Here is a 16,894-nt window from a genome sequence, read left to right on the forward strand (position 1 = left end):
GGTTTCTTTCAGTGTATAAACCTTCATCTACCTACTGCATTCCCAACTACCTTCCCCCCAGCCCCATCACTCTCCCATTTATCTCTCAGCCACGACCCCCCCCCTCCACCTCCTCGGGCAAGTACCATTCCTTATGCTTGAAACATCGATTCCCCTAGTCCTTGGATGCTGCCTGACCTGTTGTTCTTTTCCAGCACCACACTCACGACTCTGATCTTCAGCATCTGCAGTCCTCACTTTCTCCTATAAAGCTTACAGTAAACTATGTTGAATTCCATTTACCATTGTTCTGCTCACACGCAAACAGTTTAGATTCTCTCAATTCCTTCACTGTTCTACAAGGATTTGCTGAAAATTTGATCAACATGCATTTCCGAATCCTGATCATTTGTTTAGATGAGAAATAAGAGAACAACCTCTTAATCGCATCTGGATTGCAGCAGCAATAGTTTGTTGTACAGTCAGCTTTCTTGTGGAACTTTGAAGTACATTTATGGAATTTCACATATTTCATACAAGATTTTCCAATATCCACACAGGGCATCCCGTTCTCGGAACATCAACATTGATTAGACTTGAACTGTCATTTCCAACTCTGATCACCCCAAAAACAGATACAAGCAAAGGCTGTTCTGGTATAACACACGTTTTATCAATGCGAATTGGCTATAACACGGCTAACGAATTGAAGGCGCTGTTTGAATAACGCAAACTTTCTACTGCACAGATATAGAAGTTTTCTATAGTGATCTTCTGCAGCATGACTTTCTATAGCATGCGACTGCAGTGTAACCCAACCAGCACGTTATACCAGAACACCCTGTAAAAGTCATGTAAGTGGAAAATGCAATTCTGCAATATGTCCAAACTCTGCTTTAGATAATGTGTGCCTGAAATGTAGGCATGAGCAACTTAATACCAGATCCAGTCCTAGAAAATGACATGGAGCAAGTAGAACTTGTAAGGATGCAAAACATGTAGAAACTACTGACCAACACACATTTATGCAATAAAAGTTGAAACAAAAGTAAGGAAGGTGGTGGAAGAAGGCAAAGTCTGGAAATAATATTTTAATTTAACAGAAAGGGGAACTAGCTCAGATAAACCCAATTGAAAGTTCAGCAAAGAATGCATAAAAAGGATCAGTTGCAATTAGAGTTTATACGGACACAGACTATCTATAATTCATGAAGATTAGTACAGAAAATAAAATGAGATTTTGAAAAGCTAAAATACAAAGAAAATTAAGCAGAATATATAAAATCAAGCAAAAATTAGTTTATAATGGCCAAATGATCTTACAGATGGGAAGAATTTGAGAGTGTATGAAGAACAGAGAAGTTATTTTCTTCTGTTGAGGGAACAAACGAACACTAATTTAAAAAGCGAGACAGGCACTCAAGAGTGGAATCAGGATGGTGATGGAAATGTGTAACACCTTCTCCCAGAAGGCTGTACAGTAAATGCTTGGTCAACTGAAATTATCAGGACCAAAATAGATAACGTTAGATAATGATATCAAAGAATATGGATAAAATCTAGTTAAACAGAGTTAAAGCATGTATCTAATGTATCTAAGCCTTATCTAAAATCATGGTGGAACATGCTTAGGAGCCGAAAAGCCTCTTGTGTTAAATTCTCAATCCTTAGAAAATGGTTAGACATGTTGGATTAGCAGCATTCTTCTGCGCTTCATAGCAAGGCAATATCAACAAACCTCAGTGATTTCTTTAAAAAATCCTCTAGATTAATTGATCAGCAATCAGTGCTCAGGGCTTCACCAATCAATACTTTCATTCAATCTTAAACATGTTGTTATAAATATAAGGGCTCAGTAGATACTTCTCAAAGATTCAACATCACTGGTCACTCTGGTAAACAGATCCTATCTCCCTTAAATCATTCAGGAAGTATCATACTGAATTAAGCCAAATTCATTGAAGATAAAGATTACAAAGACCAACCCACTATCATAGTTCCTGATTAAATGTGTTTTCGGGATGTTCTACATAAACAGTTTCTTGACATACTGGATGAAGTCCAGTCCATTAAAGAAAATTGGAAATAAAAATACATAATTCATGTTTAACTGCAGTACATTGTAAGTTTGATTTACAGGTCAAATAAATGAGAACATTAGAAGTTCAACAAGTTAGCAGGACACTCAGTAGAATAATACATCCATCATAATGTTATAACTCAAATGTTACTACAATTATGTAGTTCTTCCTTGTGGCTTTTCCCTCTCTGACTGATGCTATGTAATTGCAAACTGAAAGAAATTTTTTTTTGGAAAAAGGGCTTCCATGTCACTTGGAGGGGAGGCAACATTAGTCATGAGCAAGAATGGTGTGGTGGGTTTGATGGGCTGAATGGCCTACTCCAGTTATAATCAACAAATGTAGTAGTGTCAGTGTGACTAGGTTACTCCTATTGAGTGAAAAGATATTCTTTCTACTGCACAAATGAGCAGTGTACTATATGAATTTCAGAAGCAGAGTGACGTACATTTTACTTCCTAACACGTAGACAGAATACTGACTACACTCAACCGGCCTGTGCTTGCAAAACTCAGGATAGAATTTCCAACATTAGATGTGATCTAGTTAAGGGGTTGCTGAATAAATACTGTGCAAAGCATGTTTACGATTCGAACTAACTTAAGTTAAGTTAAGCCCAAATTGTGATTCACTTTTGTTTGCTAGAAGCTATGTACATCCATATGAAGCAATCTGCCCTCTGTAAACAGAAGGAACTTGTCCAGGCATTGCTCCTTTTCAAGCGTAAGGGCTAACAGGTCCCTGATGCATTTTCCATTGCAATTCCTAGGCTAGTCAATTTGCCGTAAGAACATCAATCTTGCTCATGCAGTTTAAATTTCCAAAATTGAAAGGGATTGCAACCTTGCATCTGTTCTAGTGAGTGCAAGACAAAAAGCTTCATCAGCAGACTCGCCAACTTTAAGGGCATTCAAATGGTCATTGGGCAGGTATATGGATGAGAATGGAATAGTGTAGGTTAGATGAGCTTCAGATTGGTTTCACAAGTCGGCGCACGATCCAGCGCCGAAGGGCCTGTACTGCGCTGAATTGTCTGATATTCTATCAGCATTGTCTCTTTCTTTCAGGAATATTATTGAAGCATTATCAGCATCCGAACATGCACCTCGTGACACTCCAGATGAAAACAAATCTTATTCCACAAACAGGAGACAAGAATTTTTCATGATTCAAATTAACCTGCCCAAGAATCACAACAAACTTTATGTGAAGAAAGGAGAAAGGTAGAGTTAACTTTTGCCTCACTTATCAAGGACTAAGACACAACATTTTTACAATATCTAAGTAGGGAAAGCAGGTCATCGGAGGTTGCAGCAGGATCTTTTATCTGAACTAGATAGGTCATAGGAGAATGTAAACTCGATGATCTATGTCCATGTTTATTTTGTCTGATGTTGCTGCTTCAACCAAGCTTCGTTGGACATTAGAGACACATGAATCCTGATGACTGAAGGGTGGCTAATGTTGTACCTTTGTTACGAAAGGTTGTCACTCTGAGTCTGACTTCCATTGTGGGGTAAATTGTTGGAGATGATAATAAAAGATAGGATCTATGGACATTTGGAAGGGCAAAAATTGATGAGGGATAGTCAGCATGGTTTTGTGCAAGGAAAATCATGTGTCACAAACTTGATTTAGTTTTTTGAGGAAGTTTCCAAAAAGGTTGATGATGGCAGAGCAGTGGGTGTTCTTTATTTACATTTTAGTAAAGCCTTTGACCAGGTTCTGCACGGTATACAAATCAGTAAAGAGAAAGTAAGGACTGAAGATGCTGGAGAGTCAGTCGAAAAGGGCGGCACTGGAAAAGCACAGCAGGATGGGACTCAGGATGAACTTGCCAATTGGATACATAATTGGATTAACGGCAAGAAACAGAGAGTAACAGTGGAGGATTGCTTTTCGGACTGGAGGCCTGTGACTACCGGTGTTCCACAGGGATTGGTTCTCTTTTGTTTGTCATTTACATAAATGATTTGGATGAGAATATAGAGGGCACAATCAGTAAATTTGCGGATTACATCAAAATTAGAGGCATAGTAGACAGTGAAGGAGGTTTTCTAAGATTACAAAGGGATCTTGATCAAATGGGTCAATGAGCTGAAAATGGCAGATGGAGTTCAACCCAGATAAATGTGAGGTACTGCATTTTGGTATAAAAAGGGTAGGGTAGTGTTGTACAACAGAGAGACCGAGGGATGCAGGTACATAATTATTTCAAGTTTGCATTGCACATATACAAGTTGGTTAAAAAGAGTGTTTGGCACACTTGCCTTCATTGCTCATTCCTTTGAGCTTAGGAATCAGGACATTATGTTGAGGTTGTCTTGGACATTGGTGAGACATATTCTGGAATACGGTATCCAATTCGAGTTGCCCAGTTATGGGAAGGATATTAACAAGCTGGAGAGGGTTCAGAAGAGACTTACCAGGATGTTGTCAGGTATGGAAGGTTTGAGTTATAAAGGTTGAATAGGCTGGGACTTTTTTTTACTGGAGCATAGGAGGTTGAAAGGTGACCTGATAGAAGTTTACATAACAATGAGAGGTATAGATAGAGTTAATTGTAGTTATCTCTTCCCCAGGATGGGGAATTTCAAGACTCGGGGCAAATCTTTAAATTGAGAAGTGAAGATATAGAAAGACACGAGAAAAATCGTGGTTTGCGTGTGGAATGAACTTCTTGGAAAAGCGGTGATATGGGTACAATTACAACGTTTACAAGATTGATACAGGAATAGGAAAGGTTTAGAGGGATATGGGCCAGGAGCAGGCAGGTGGGACTAGTTTAGCTTGGCATTATGCTCAGCACGTAACAGTTGGACTGAAGGGTCCGTTCCCGTGCTGTGTGACTCTATGACAGGGGGCCTTTTACATGACTTTGCCTATCAGGAAACCAGTAACAGTCCTCCATACCTTGACAGCAGATATCCGTGATGGTGAAAGATGTTTATATTCACAGTGTGACACAACTGCAGGAGTACCGCTGTCTGCGATGCATGGGATTTACTTATGGTAAATGTCTCTTTAGCTTGCTAGCATCTTGAGGCAATCAGATGCTGCTTGCACATAATGAATAAATCTGGTTGCTGCATGGAGTTTAATGGGTTTAATCCACAAATCCTGTAAATTCTTAAAAATAACTGGGAGGCTATGGATGAGATGTCACTCAAAGAAGGCCAATAGTGGAGGAACATAAAATCAATTAAGATTCATGACTACTGGCACATCTCGGAAATTTCCGAATTTATTGGCCAATTGGCACTTAGTATTGAATGCTGTTACTGTTCTAACAAGAATTCTCTCTTTGGCAACCTTTACATTGGAAATTAAAAATCTGTCAAGAATATAGCAATATAGTTTACACAGTCTACATGGATGGAATTTATGATGTTCCACTTATATAGATCTCACCTCATCAAACCCTGCATTTACTAAATCCTGTAACATCTGCTTGTTTACATCCGTGGAACCACGGACTGAAGAACTGTATTCATTTGAAAATGGCAACAAGGAGTTCCGGATCTCCTGCAGAGCCTTTTGGTAAGTTACAAATTTAAGTGCATTCCGGCCTTGTTGTCTTGAATCTTCTGTGCTCAATTTCATCACACTTTGATCAGTGCTTCCAGCATCCCCTGATGGTTTGGGTAAATGCCTGAGACTTTCTCTGATTTCCTGCAACATCTGGCGGCTACTCCCAGAAAAGTTGCTGGCAGGGAATGTTTTTGGCCTCATTTGTCTATGTCCATCAGGCTTCTCTCCTCTCTTCATGAAGGTGTCAGAAAAAAACCAACTAATCTTGGCTCATTTACAGAAGCTGAAATACTAGCAAGTTACAGGATATCTTGGCTTCGTGTTAGATATCCAAGATCCTCAGCTGCAATGTTGTTTTCTGCTCATCTGTGCATTTACAAGATCCAGCTAACTGAAACAAAATAAGCAAAGGCATTAGGTCAAATAAATAAATTTATCCAAATATTTACCACTCATAAAACAGAATCTACAAAACAACTAAGTGAACTTCAGACTAATAAATGCAAAACCAAAAGTCAAGCTCAGTTCTAAAAAGAAATATAAAGATTCCTAGCGGTCAGCATTTTTTTCATTCTCCGAAAGAAAGCATCTCATGTTTTAAGATACCTCAAAGGAGAACCTGTCTGTTGGTGCTATATATCACACTTTATGGGAACGGGGGCACTGCACCTTTCCACATGACAGCAGTAGTTAATTCATATCAACTGGGAGCAAAAACACTTTTTCTTTACTCTATGTAACCCAAAGACCTGGAAGCTAAACAAAATCTGCAGCCTCTCCACAAGCTCAATCTGTGGCAAACTTTATCTGTAGGTTTCAGAAACATACCACTCTGTAAAGAAGCAATTCTACACTAGCCAATTCATCACTTGTAGCAGGTCAAGAGAATAACATGCAAAATTAACAGGAATCATATCTGGGCTACTCAACTGTTCCATCTAGCTGGGACAAAACAAACAATGTATATGGACATTTTCAATACCTTTACAGCAAATACAGTTATCATGGAGACAGATCTTGAAATGCAAAGATACTATTCCACTTTGAACAGCTAATTTGCACTTCAACATTTACCATCATTCACCATATTGATACTTGGTGGCTATCAGTTGAGAACTCACATTAAAATGAAATACAAAGTTTCCACATTGTTCTACAATTCCAATCAGAAGCATAAAGCCCATTTACTTTTCACACACTATCAGTCCTGACACATAGAACAGTGTAGCACAGGAAGAGGCCCATCAGCCCAACTTTTCTGTGCCGGCCTCGATATATTCCAAATTAATCCCAATCTGCACATAGTCTATTTCCCTCCGTCCCCTGCCTTTTCACGTGTCTATCTAAAAAGTAAAAAAAACATACAAGATTATTAGGACCTTGAACTGTATTGCAGTGTTTCTTTTTTTAAAGAAGGCTTTTTATGAATGTCACATACTGATTGTACAAAATTGTGGATTACCGTCTACAGTTTTGAAAGGTTGTGCAAGCTGTGTACCATTAAACTGATACAAAGTAAAACAGGATAACATTCATACAACTGCTCAAATTATACAAGCTCATTGCTTTTTATAAATCTTTTGGAAAATGGTCAAGTATCACAACCTTAAATATTAATTCAGACTCGTCTGTCATTAAGGTAGTTAATTTAAGAGAATAGCTGGATTGTTTTTCCTAGGGCAGAGGATAGGACGTGTGCACAATTAAACAGCGTTCACGTTAAATAAATAAGCTGTTTCCCCTGGCAGGGAGGAACTACAACCAGAGAACAAAGATTTAGAATAACCGACAAAAGAAAGACGAAGAAAAAAGTTTAAAAGTTTATACAGCGAATAATAATGCTCTGGAATATTTGCTGTCTGAAACATTAGAGGAAATAGACTGAATCATAGCTTTCAAAAGGGAAGTGGACAAAAACTGGAAAGGGAAGAAATTGCGGTGTTGAGAGATGAGCAGGGGATTGGGACTAATTTGATAATCGTTTGATAATTCAAAAATACGACGACTAACAGCAAGCACTACACCCACCCATACAGTATACACTCCCTACTGTCTCTTAGGTACCAGGCCTGCGACAAGAGGCCGGATCCAAACCCAAGCCTGGGAAGCTACGCCTGCAAAGAGAGGCCAGGGTCTAAGTGTCTTCCTACCCACGATCTCTCCTTTAGGCCCCACGGCCATTTTAAGCTCGGGATCTTCTTGCCAACTCATCGCCAATTGCGGCGCCAGCAAGGATCGGTGACAGCCACCCCACTCTCCTCAGTCGGATATAGGTAAATAGCAGAAAATCTTGTCTCATTGCCGTGGTCAGCAGCCTATCCCCAATCTACCTACCCCATAGAAACCATAACACCACAATGGCCGCCCGTACCCGCTCTACTCTCCGAAGCTCAGCTCCTCCCGCGAGATCATAGGCACGGCCTGTGTGTACGTGTATATCGCCCCCTCAGGCCAGGAGGAGTCATTGCTGCCAACTCCATCAAGGTGCTTGGTGCGAGTTGCCTGCATACATTCACAGCAGTAAGCGAAATCGCCATACTGCCGGAGATAATAAAGCTGCTCTCTCATTAGACAGAGATGACTGCTTGTAGTTAACCAGAGGGGAGAGGTCCAGAAAATGGGACATTCCTGCTAGTCTCAGCCAGTAAAGAAATTGAATGCACGTCGTTAATGTTACTCTGCATCGCAATCAGGCAACTGACACTCCTTTCAGTCTCCTTTGAGACAGAACAATTCTACTTTTCACATCATCTCAATTCTGCCCTGACACCCGTGTTTAAAGTGCTTTAGGCTTTAGAATCAAAACACCGATATCATACTTTTAATTTCACTAATTTTCATGCATTTTATGAGTTGTAATGTTGGCAGGATAGAGTTTTGTCTAAAGTGAAACAAAATTTGTTTTAACTGGATTTCATTGTATAAAAATTCGTGACACACTTGCAGGGTTCTCGAAACACATTGTTTGAAAATCACTGATCTATAGCATTGAACATGGTCGGTTATATTCTGCGTTTTAGATATTCCATAATAATATTACAAGAGTCTGAATTCAGTGCAACAGTAAGGTAAGGCTGCACCATCAAATGATTCAGGGGAGAAATTAAAACAAAGGAAAAGCCAGTGAACTACAGACATCAGTGGTGGGCAAGTCGTTGGTCGGGATCCAGAGGGACAGATTTACATGTACTTGGAAAGGCAAGGACTGATTAGGGAGAGTCAACATGGCTTTGTGCAAGAGAAATCATGTCTAATTAACTTGATTGACTAACAGAAGATTGATGAAAGTAGAGCAGTGAATGTGATCTAGATGGATTTCAGCAAGGCATTTGACCAGGTTCCTAATGGTAGACCAATTAGCAAGGTTAGATTTCATGGACTACAGGGAGAACAAGCCATTTGAATACAAAACTGGCTTGAAGGTAGTGGAGGGTTACTTTTCAGACTGGAGGCCTGTAACCAGCAGTGTGCCACAAGGATCGTTACTGGGTCCACTGCTTTTTGTCATTTATATAAATGATTTGGATGTGAACATAGGAGGTATGGTTAGTAAGTTTGCAGATGACACCAAAATTGAAGGTGTAGTGGACAGCAAAGGTTCCCTCAGAGTACAATAGGACCTTGATCAGCAGTGCCATTGGGCCAAGGAGTAGCAGATGGAGTTTAATTTAGATAAATGTGAGGTGTTGTACTTTGGAAAGGCAAATCAGGGCAAGGCTTATACACTTAATGGTAAGGTTCTGGGGAGTTTTGCTGAACAAAGTGACTTTGGAGTGCACATTCATAGTACCTTGAAAGTGGAGTCGCAGGTAAACAGGATAGTGAAGGAGGAGTTTGGTATGCTTGCCTTTATTGGTTAGTGCATTGACTATAGGGAGCTGGGGAGTTATGTTGCAGCTGTACATTAGTTAGACCACTTTGGGAATATTGCGTTCAATTCTGGACTCCCTGCTATAGGAAGGATGTTGTGAAACTTGAAAGGGTTCAGAAAAGATTTAGAAGGACGTTGCCAAAGTTGGATGGTTTGAGCTATAGGGAGAGGTTGAATAGGCTTGGACTATTTTCCCTGAAACATCGGAGCTGAGTTTTATAAAATCATGAGGGGCATAAATAACATCTAATTTAATATTTAGTTCAAGAAGAAACAATTTGGGTTGTAAACAACTATTTATTTTAAATACAGGGAATGACAATGAAATGAGGATAGAGTTAGCAAAAATGAATTGGATATTCAGATCAGCAGGAAAGACAGTAAGCAAGCAGTGGAAGATATTTAAGGAGGTAATCCATGACTCTTAACAAAAATACATCCTAGTAAGGAAGATTATAAGAGAGGGATAAAGTAACCATGGCTAACCAAGGAAGTTAGGGCAAGTATTAAGTTGAAAGAAAAAGCACAGAAAGAGTAAGAAATCAGTGAAAGCCCCAAAGACTGGGATAAATTCAAAATCCAGCAAGAGGCATTAAAGATAATAAAGACAGAGAAAATAAATTTCAAAGGCAAACTTGTGAGGAATATTAAAAAATGACAATAAGAGCTTATTTAAATAGATAAAAAGGAAGCGAGAGGTCAAAGTGAATATAGAGCCCTTAGAAATTAAATCTGGGGAGACTGTTATGGTGAACAAGAAGATGCCAGAGGATTTAAACAGACATTTTGTATAAGTCTTTATGGTGGAAAATACTTTTAACATCCCATTAATACTGTGTTGGAACTGTGCCTTTAAGAGGAACAAAGAGCAAAAGAATTAAAACAGATTGAACATAATAGTTTGAGGTACAAATGAAACCAGAAGAAAGGGATAAAGAGAGAGAATAAAGGGATAAAGAGACAACTTTTGAACTCCAGAAGTTGTAACTGAAATGTGAAAGTCGACTTAAAATGAGAGAAGTAATGGTAAAAGGTGTGAGTAGTGATGAAAAGCAAACACATCATAGCCGAAGGCCTAGTGAGGATCTGTTTCAATCTGACCAAATATTGCCTAAGTTTGATGATCAGGGTGTAGAAGCCTTTTACATTTCATTTCAGAAAGTGGTAAAATAAATGAAATGGCCACTGACCATTTGGGTATTGTTCAGCAAAACAGAATTGGTAGGTAAAGCGAGTGAGGTCTTTGTGTCACTTCCAGAGGAGGTATCTGGAGAGTGTGATGAGGTGACTATGAACTAGTGCCATAAACCTACAGCCAATGTTTTAGAAATCTGAGGAGGGAACCTAGTCAAATGTATATTGAGTTTTAAAAGATCAGACAGTAACTATGATATATGGATAAGGGCATTGAAAATAGATCAGACACATCACACTCTTAAAGAGCCTGTTATTTTGGAGGATTTCAAAAATTCACTTCCAGAAGTAGTGAGAACTCAAGTAATCAGAAAAGCAGAGAGTTAAAACTGCAAGATTAACAGTGGAAATGGCAGATGATTATGAGTTAATTCATAAAGCAAATTTTGGTTTCTAAACTCAATTTCAATCTGTGAGGGATCGAAATTGAGGAAAAGGGAAATCCTCAGGCGGTAAAGGAAAAGGAGGTCTTATTGAAGGTAGTGAAGATAGTTTACCACGGGTTAAAAAAGAAATCCATGAGGGGAGGAAGAGAAGTAAAAAACCTTAGGTGTTTTCACTGCAAAAAAGGACACATGAAGTCACAATTTTGGTGGTTCAAAAAAAGATTGGGAAGATGGATGTGGGAAAACAGGATAAGCCAGTGAGTTTTATTAAAGTGGTTAAGGAAAGCACAGTTGAAGCAAAAAAGCTGCAAAATAATGTACAGGCTGGTCAGGGGTTGGTGAATAAGAAAGTGCCAGATCTCTCTAAAGAATTTATTTGCATGGGAAAGGTTTTCTCATAAGTAGCAGGAGGAGTGTATAAAAATTTAAAATTTTAAGAGACACGGGACCAAGTCAATCATTGAACTTGAGAGATAAAGAGATATGTAATTCAGAACAATTGCAAGAAAAGCTGTTAATATGTGAAATTCACTACACAAGCCATATCATTAGACACAGACAGATGGCCCCATAGGATGTGACAACAAAGGTTAATGGGGAGTTTCCCATACCGTAAGTACTACAATTTCCGAAACTGAGTGGTTTTATTGAAAATTCATACTGGACTGTAGCAGTGTAGTTGCTCCACTGATCAGCCAGTTGAACTGCAGAAAATTCCAATGGACAGATTAGTGTCAGAAGGCATTTGACAGTTGAAAGTAGTGCTGACCACGGTTTTGATTTTAACAAAGAAACAATCTCGTAGCAGATAGAGGACACAAAGTTTTTTTTTGCTGCATAAAAGAGAGCTATATTTATCAGCTTTAAACCCCAACTTCACTGAAAGTAAAACTAAAACCCTGAGTCTGTGTGAGCCTAACTTCATCAATTCAGGCTTCTCTTGTTTGATTTCAGTTTTGCATTCAGTTGAAGTTGGGGTTTGAAGCTGATAGACACAGTTCTTAGACACAGAAGGGCTTTTGCCCAAAAAGTCGACTTTCCTGTTCCTCGGATGCTGCCTGACCGGCTGTGCTTTTCCAGCACCACACTCTTGGTTCTTACTTCTCCTGCAGCAAAAACAAACCTCTAGTTCTCTCTCTCTCTGCTGCTAGATTGTTTCTTTCAGTGTTCCTTTTTCCTGGACTGAAGATGGTATGTGAGAAGAATCTATTTTGCTGAATTTGCCTTTGCCAAGGGTGTGTTTATGAGATGCTGCAATGTTGGAACAGCTGCATAATATTTAAACATGTTATTCTGTTAACTAATTCAATGGAGTTAAAGTTATGCCAATTTTTCTTTTTATGTTTGTATTTTAACTGTGTTTTGCTTAAAGTCTCGCAGTGAACCAATTGAATCGTATTTGGAACATACTTGCCTTTAAATAAGTTAAAAATTTGTGTCTAGGCTATCTCCTTGATATATTTTGAGGGGGGCTTGGTCTGGTCCACAACAATACAAAGGAATATGAGAAGGAATTAAGTACCATAACATTTGTTAAAGTAGTAGTATCAGACAAACTAATGGGGCTACAGGCAGATATGTTCCTGAGCCCTGATGGCTTACATCCTAAAAGAAGTAGTTTTACAGAGATTGAATGAATTACTTGTAATTTTCAAAAATCATTGGATTCTAGAGAAGTACCAGTGGATTAGAAAACTGCTAATGTGACATCCCTATACAAAAAAGGGAGGCAAAAAGTGGAAAGCGATAGGCCAATTAGTCTAATATCTATTGCTTTGAAAATGTTGGAATCAATTATTAATGAAGTAATAACAGAAAATCACAATCTAATCAAGCATGGCTCCATGAAAAGGAAATCATGTCTAAGTATTAGAGTTTTTCGAGGAAGTTTCAGCTAGAGTGAATAGAGTGGAACCCCTGTAGATATGTTGTGTTTGGACTTTCTGAAGGCATTTGACAAAGTACCTCACAAAAAGTTAAGTCACAAAATAAGAGCCTACAGTTTTGGAGATAGTATATTGGTATGGATAGAGAACTGACTTATGGGCAGGAAACAACGACTCGGGAAAAGGGGTTCTTTTTCAGGTTGGCAACCTGTGACCAGTGGGGTTCTAGAGATCAGTACTGGGACCATAACTGTCTACAATATATATTAAGGACTTGGAGGAAAGAAGTAAATGCACTGAAGTCACTGTAGATGACACAAAAATAGATGGAAAGGCAGGTTGCAAGAGGGATACAAACAGCATACAGAGAGATATTGATAGTTTAAGTAAGTGGACAAAAAGTTGGCAAATGGAGTATAATGTGGGAAAATGTGAAGTTTTTCATTTTAGAAGAACAGAATATTATTTAAATGGAGAAAAACTGCAGAAAGCTGCAACAGAAAGGAACTTGTGCATAAAATACAGAAACCTAACACACAGGTGCAGGAGGTAATCAGGAAGGCTAACAGAATTTGGCCCTTATTTCAAGGGAGTTGGAGTATAAAATGAGGGAAGTTTTACTGAGACTGTACAAAGTGCTGGTGAGACTGCATCTGAAGTGCTTGAGCAGGTCTGGTCACCTGGTTTAAGTAAACTTATCATTTCATTGGAGGAAGTTCAGAGAAGATTCACTAGGAAAATCCTTCGTATGAGGGAATTATCCTGTGAGCAACTACTAAACAACTTGGGCCTCTTGCTGGAGTTTAGAAGAATGAGACTTGATCTGATTGAAACATTGGATTCTTAAGGGGCTTGACATGATAAAAGTTGAGAGGATGTTTCCCGTCATGGGAGAGTTTACAGATTACAGATTACATTACAGTGTGGAAACAGGCCCTTCGGCCCAACAAGTCCACACCGACCCGCCGAAGCGAACCCACCCATACCCCTACATTTACCCCTTACCTAACACCACGGGCAATTTAGTATGGCCAATTCACCTGACCCTGCACATCTTTGGACTGTGGGAGGAAACCGGAGCACCCGGAGGAAACCCACGCAGACACGGGGAGAACGTGCAAACTCCACACAGTCAGTCGCCTGAGGCGGGAATTGAACCCGGGTCTCTGGCGCTGTGAGGCAACAGTGCTAACCACTGTGCCACCGTGCCGCCCACAATAGGATCAGTTTAGTTTAGGATCTGAGGACAGAGACTCAGAATAAAGGGGCAGCAGATTGAGGCTGAGATGAGGAATTTCTTCCCGAAGGTGCTTTGTCTTTGGAATCTTCACCACAGAACTGTGGAGGCAGATTCATTGTGTATGTTTAAGACTTCATTCTCGAGCAGTATGGGAATCAAAGGTTACAGGGAAAACACAAAAGTGGATGTGAGGATGTGGGAACAGCAATAATCCTATTGAATAGCAGAGCAGGCTTGAAGGGCTGAACAGCATGTTGCTATTTCTTGTGTTCTCACTAAGGCAAATAGAATATTGGTCTTTATTGCATGGGCGTTGGTGTAAAAAAAGGAAAGTCTTGTTGTAACTGTACAGTGTTGGTGAGGCTGCACCTGGAGCACTATGTATAGATTCTCATGCACCATTTATGGGCAGCACAGTGGCATAGTGGTTAGCACTGCTGCCTCACAGCGCCAGAGACCCGGGTTCAATTCCTGCCTCAGGCAACTGTCTGTGTGGAGTTTGCACATTCTCCCTGTCTGCGTGGGTTTCCTCCAGGTGCTCCCACAGTCCAAAAATGTGCAGGTTAGGTGAATTGGCCATGCTAAATTGCCCGTAGTGTTAGGTGGTGGTAAATGTAGTCTGGAATGGGTTGCTCTTTGGAGGGTCGGTGTGGACTTGTTGGGCTGAAAGGCCTGTTTCCACACTAAGTAATCTAATCTAATTTCATGGTCGCACTGACACAGAAGTTCCTATTCCCTTGATTTCACCTTGTGCCCATTGCTTTGGTTATGGGCCTTGCCCAGTACAGGAGATCCCATTACCAATCTCCATTATTTGCCCTTGCTGGGCCTTTCCTGCCACCCTCTTACTTTCTCAAGATCTTTCAATTGAGAATTGCCCATGTGACATTGGCCATTTCAATTTCTCTGCTCCTTTCACTTGCTCTGACCGTCTCCCTTTGAATATGCAGCATTTTATTCGTACAGGTTCAACTATAACATTACCATCAAACCTGCTCACGCAGTGGTGATAAGTAGCAAACCCACCTTGCCCTAGGCACGTTTTCCTTTTATGGGATGTATGAAACATTCCAGTCCGAGTTAGGCCCTTTCCCCTTACCTCTTTTTACAGATACATTGATGAATATGTTGATGCAGTTTCCCATTCATCCCTGAGCTGGACAAATAAATAAACTTTGCTGCAATCTTTAGCCTTCTTTTATTGAGTCATTGTCATAGAAGTTGACAGCACAGAGAAAAAAAACCCCTTTAGCCCATTGCAACTGCACTAGTCAAAAACAATTACATACTATTCTAATCACATTTTTCAGCACTTGGCCCATATCTTTATCTTTTGCATCACAAGTATACATGTAAATATTTCTTAAATGTTCTGAGGGTTTCTGCCTCTACCCCATCCCAGACAGATAGGGAATTCCAGATTCCACCACTTTCTGCTGTATGTTCAGGAGAACGTAACATAGCGACAATCCATCAATTAGTTAGGTTACAGTGTAACACTGACTTGGAGAGGGGTTTGACAGAGTGATCTTGTATAAAGGAGAAAACCTGTTTCACTTTAACAAGAAAAGTGGAGATTGTTACAACAAAAAACACTATTGTAAGTGAAGGAACCTATTGTGGTTTGATTTTATCCTGGGTACTAGTCAGAGGCATATTGGAAGTTTTGGTGACTTTCTTAAAATCTTCACATTTGTTGCAACTCCAGGAAAGGTGCCTCAATAACCGGTCTTTGATGTAGCCCAGGATACCAAGAGACCCCTCTACACTCTTCATCAAATCTGGCCATCTCAATGGTTAGCTCCCAGAAAGTCACTTCCGACAATGTGAACAATTCTGTCTGCCTCTTCCAATGCTGTCCTGATGGGTTTGCCATCTTGCACCCTGAGTTTATCAAAGATTCTTTTGTCTATATCCTAACCCATACCCAATGCATCCAGTCATATTCTCACTCCCAGTTCAGTAATGCCTTGATTTAAAAATTATTATCCTCTGAATTAAAACTCCTCCCTATTTTTGTGACATCCTCCGAGACTACAATATTCAAAACTTTAAAGGAGTTCCTCCAACTCTGGACTCTTATATATTTTTCACTTGTCAATTAGTGGTTACATCTTGAGTTATCTACATCCTTCTCCACAAGTTTTGGAGGTCCCTTTTTAAACCTCATTCACGTGCTTAAGATATTACATAAAACATACCTTTTTGGTCACTGGTCTGGATGCCTCCTTCTTGTGCTCAATGTCACACACTTGTTAGATTGCACTGTTCAAGGAAGAGCTTTTGGAATGCTTTATTATATTAAAGACACTATAATAAATGAAGCAGTTGTAAATAATGTGTTTAATTCCTAGAATGGGGTTTAAACCAATGATGTTGACTCAAAAGGCAAGAATGTTGTAACCTAAAGACTTGGTATGGGTGATTTTCTACCAGTTGAATTATTCAACTAGATTCAATGTAGGTCTAGATTTTCAACACACACCCTCATCAGATCAGATTCCAAATCTGTTGCAAAGTTGAAAAACAACTTCTATAAATCCTAATTGGAAATTGACAGTGTGGGACCACCAGATGCTTAGTGTGGGGAGAAATATTCATTCAAATCAACAACTGGTTTAGTTCTGAAAGAGCTTTGTGCTTCCGGGTTCGCATCTTGCAACTTGAATCATGGAGGCTTAAAAAGCTTGCCCTTGGGCAAATGAGTTTTATAGAACTTAATCAGT

The 16,894-nt window shown here is 39.6% G+C and overlaps 1 protein-coding gene across 4 annotated transcripts in view; it reads right to left on the bottom strand.

Moving 5' to 3' along the window:
* Positions 1-7,978, bottom strand: part of lats1 (large tumor suppressor kinase 1) — a 43,766-nt gene extending 35,788 nt beyond the window's left edge. The window contains exons 1-2 of one of the 4 annotated variants that reach the window (XM_043681062.2): positions 7,963-7,978; positions 5,472-5,982 (exon numbers count right to left, since the gene is read on the bottom strand). In XM_043681062.2, coding sequence (XP_043536997.1) covers positions 5,472-5,828 — 357 coding nt within the window. In that variant the 5' untranslated portion in view covers positions 5,829-5,982; positions 7,963-7,978. Of the gene's footprint in view, positions 1-5,471; positions 5,983-7,741; positions 7,902-7,925 lie in introns of those variants that run through there. The other 3 variants (XM_043681051.2, XM_043681059.2, XM_087979053.1) reach the window with 3 other exon arrangements.
* Between the last annotated feature and the right edge of the window lie 8,916 nt (positions 7,979-16,894).

This window comes from Chiloscyllium plagiosum, unplaced genomic scaffold (assembly GCF_037043375.1).
Source record: "Chiloscyllium plagiosum isolate Xiang-an unplaced genomic scaffold, Cpla_swu_hap1 HiC_scaffold_3, whole genome shotgun sequence".
Taxonomy (NCBI): domain Eukaryota; kingdom Metazoa; phylum Chordata; class Chondrichthyes; order Orectolobiformes; family Hemiscylliidae; genus Chiloscyllium; species Chiloscyllium plagiosum.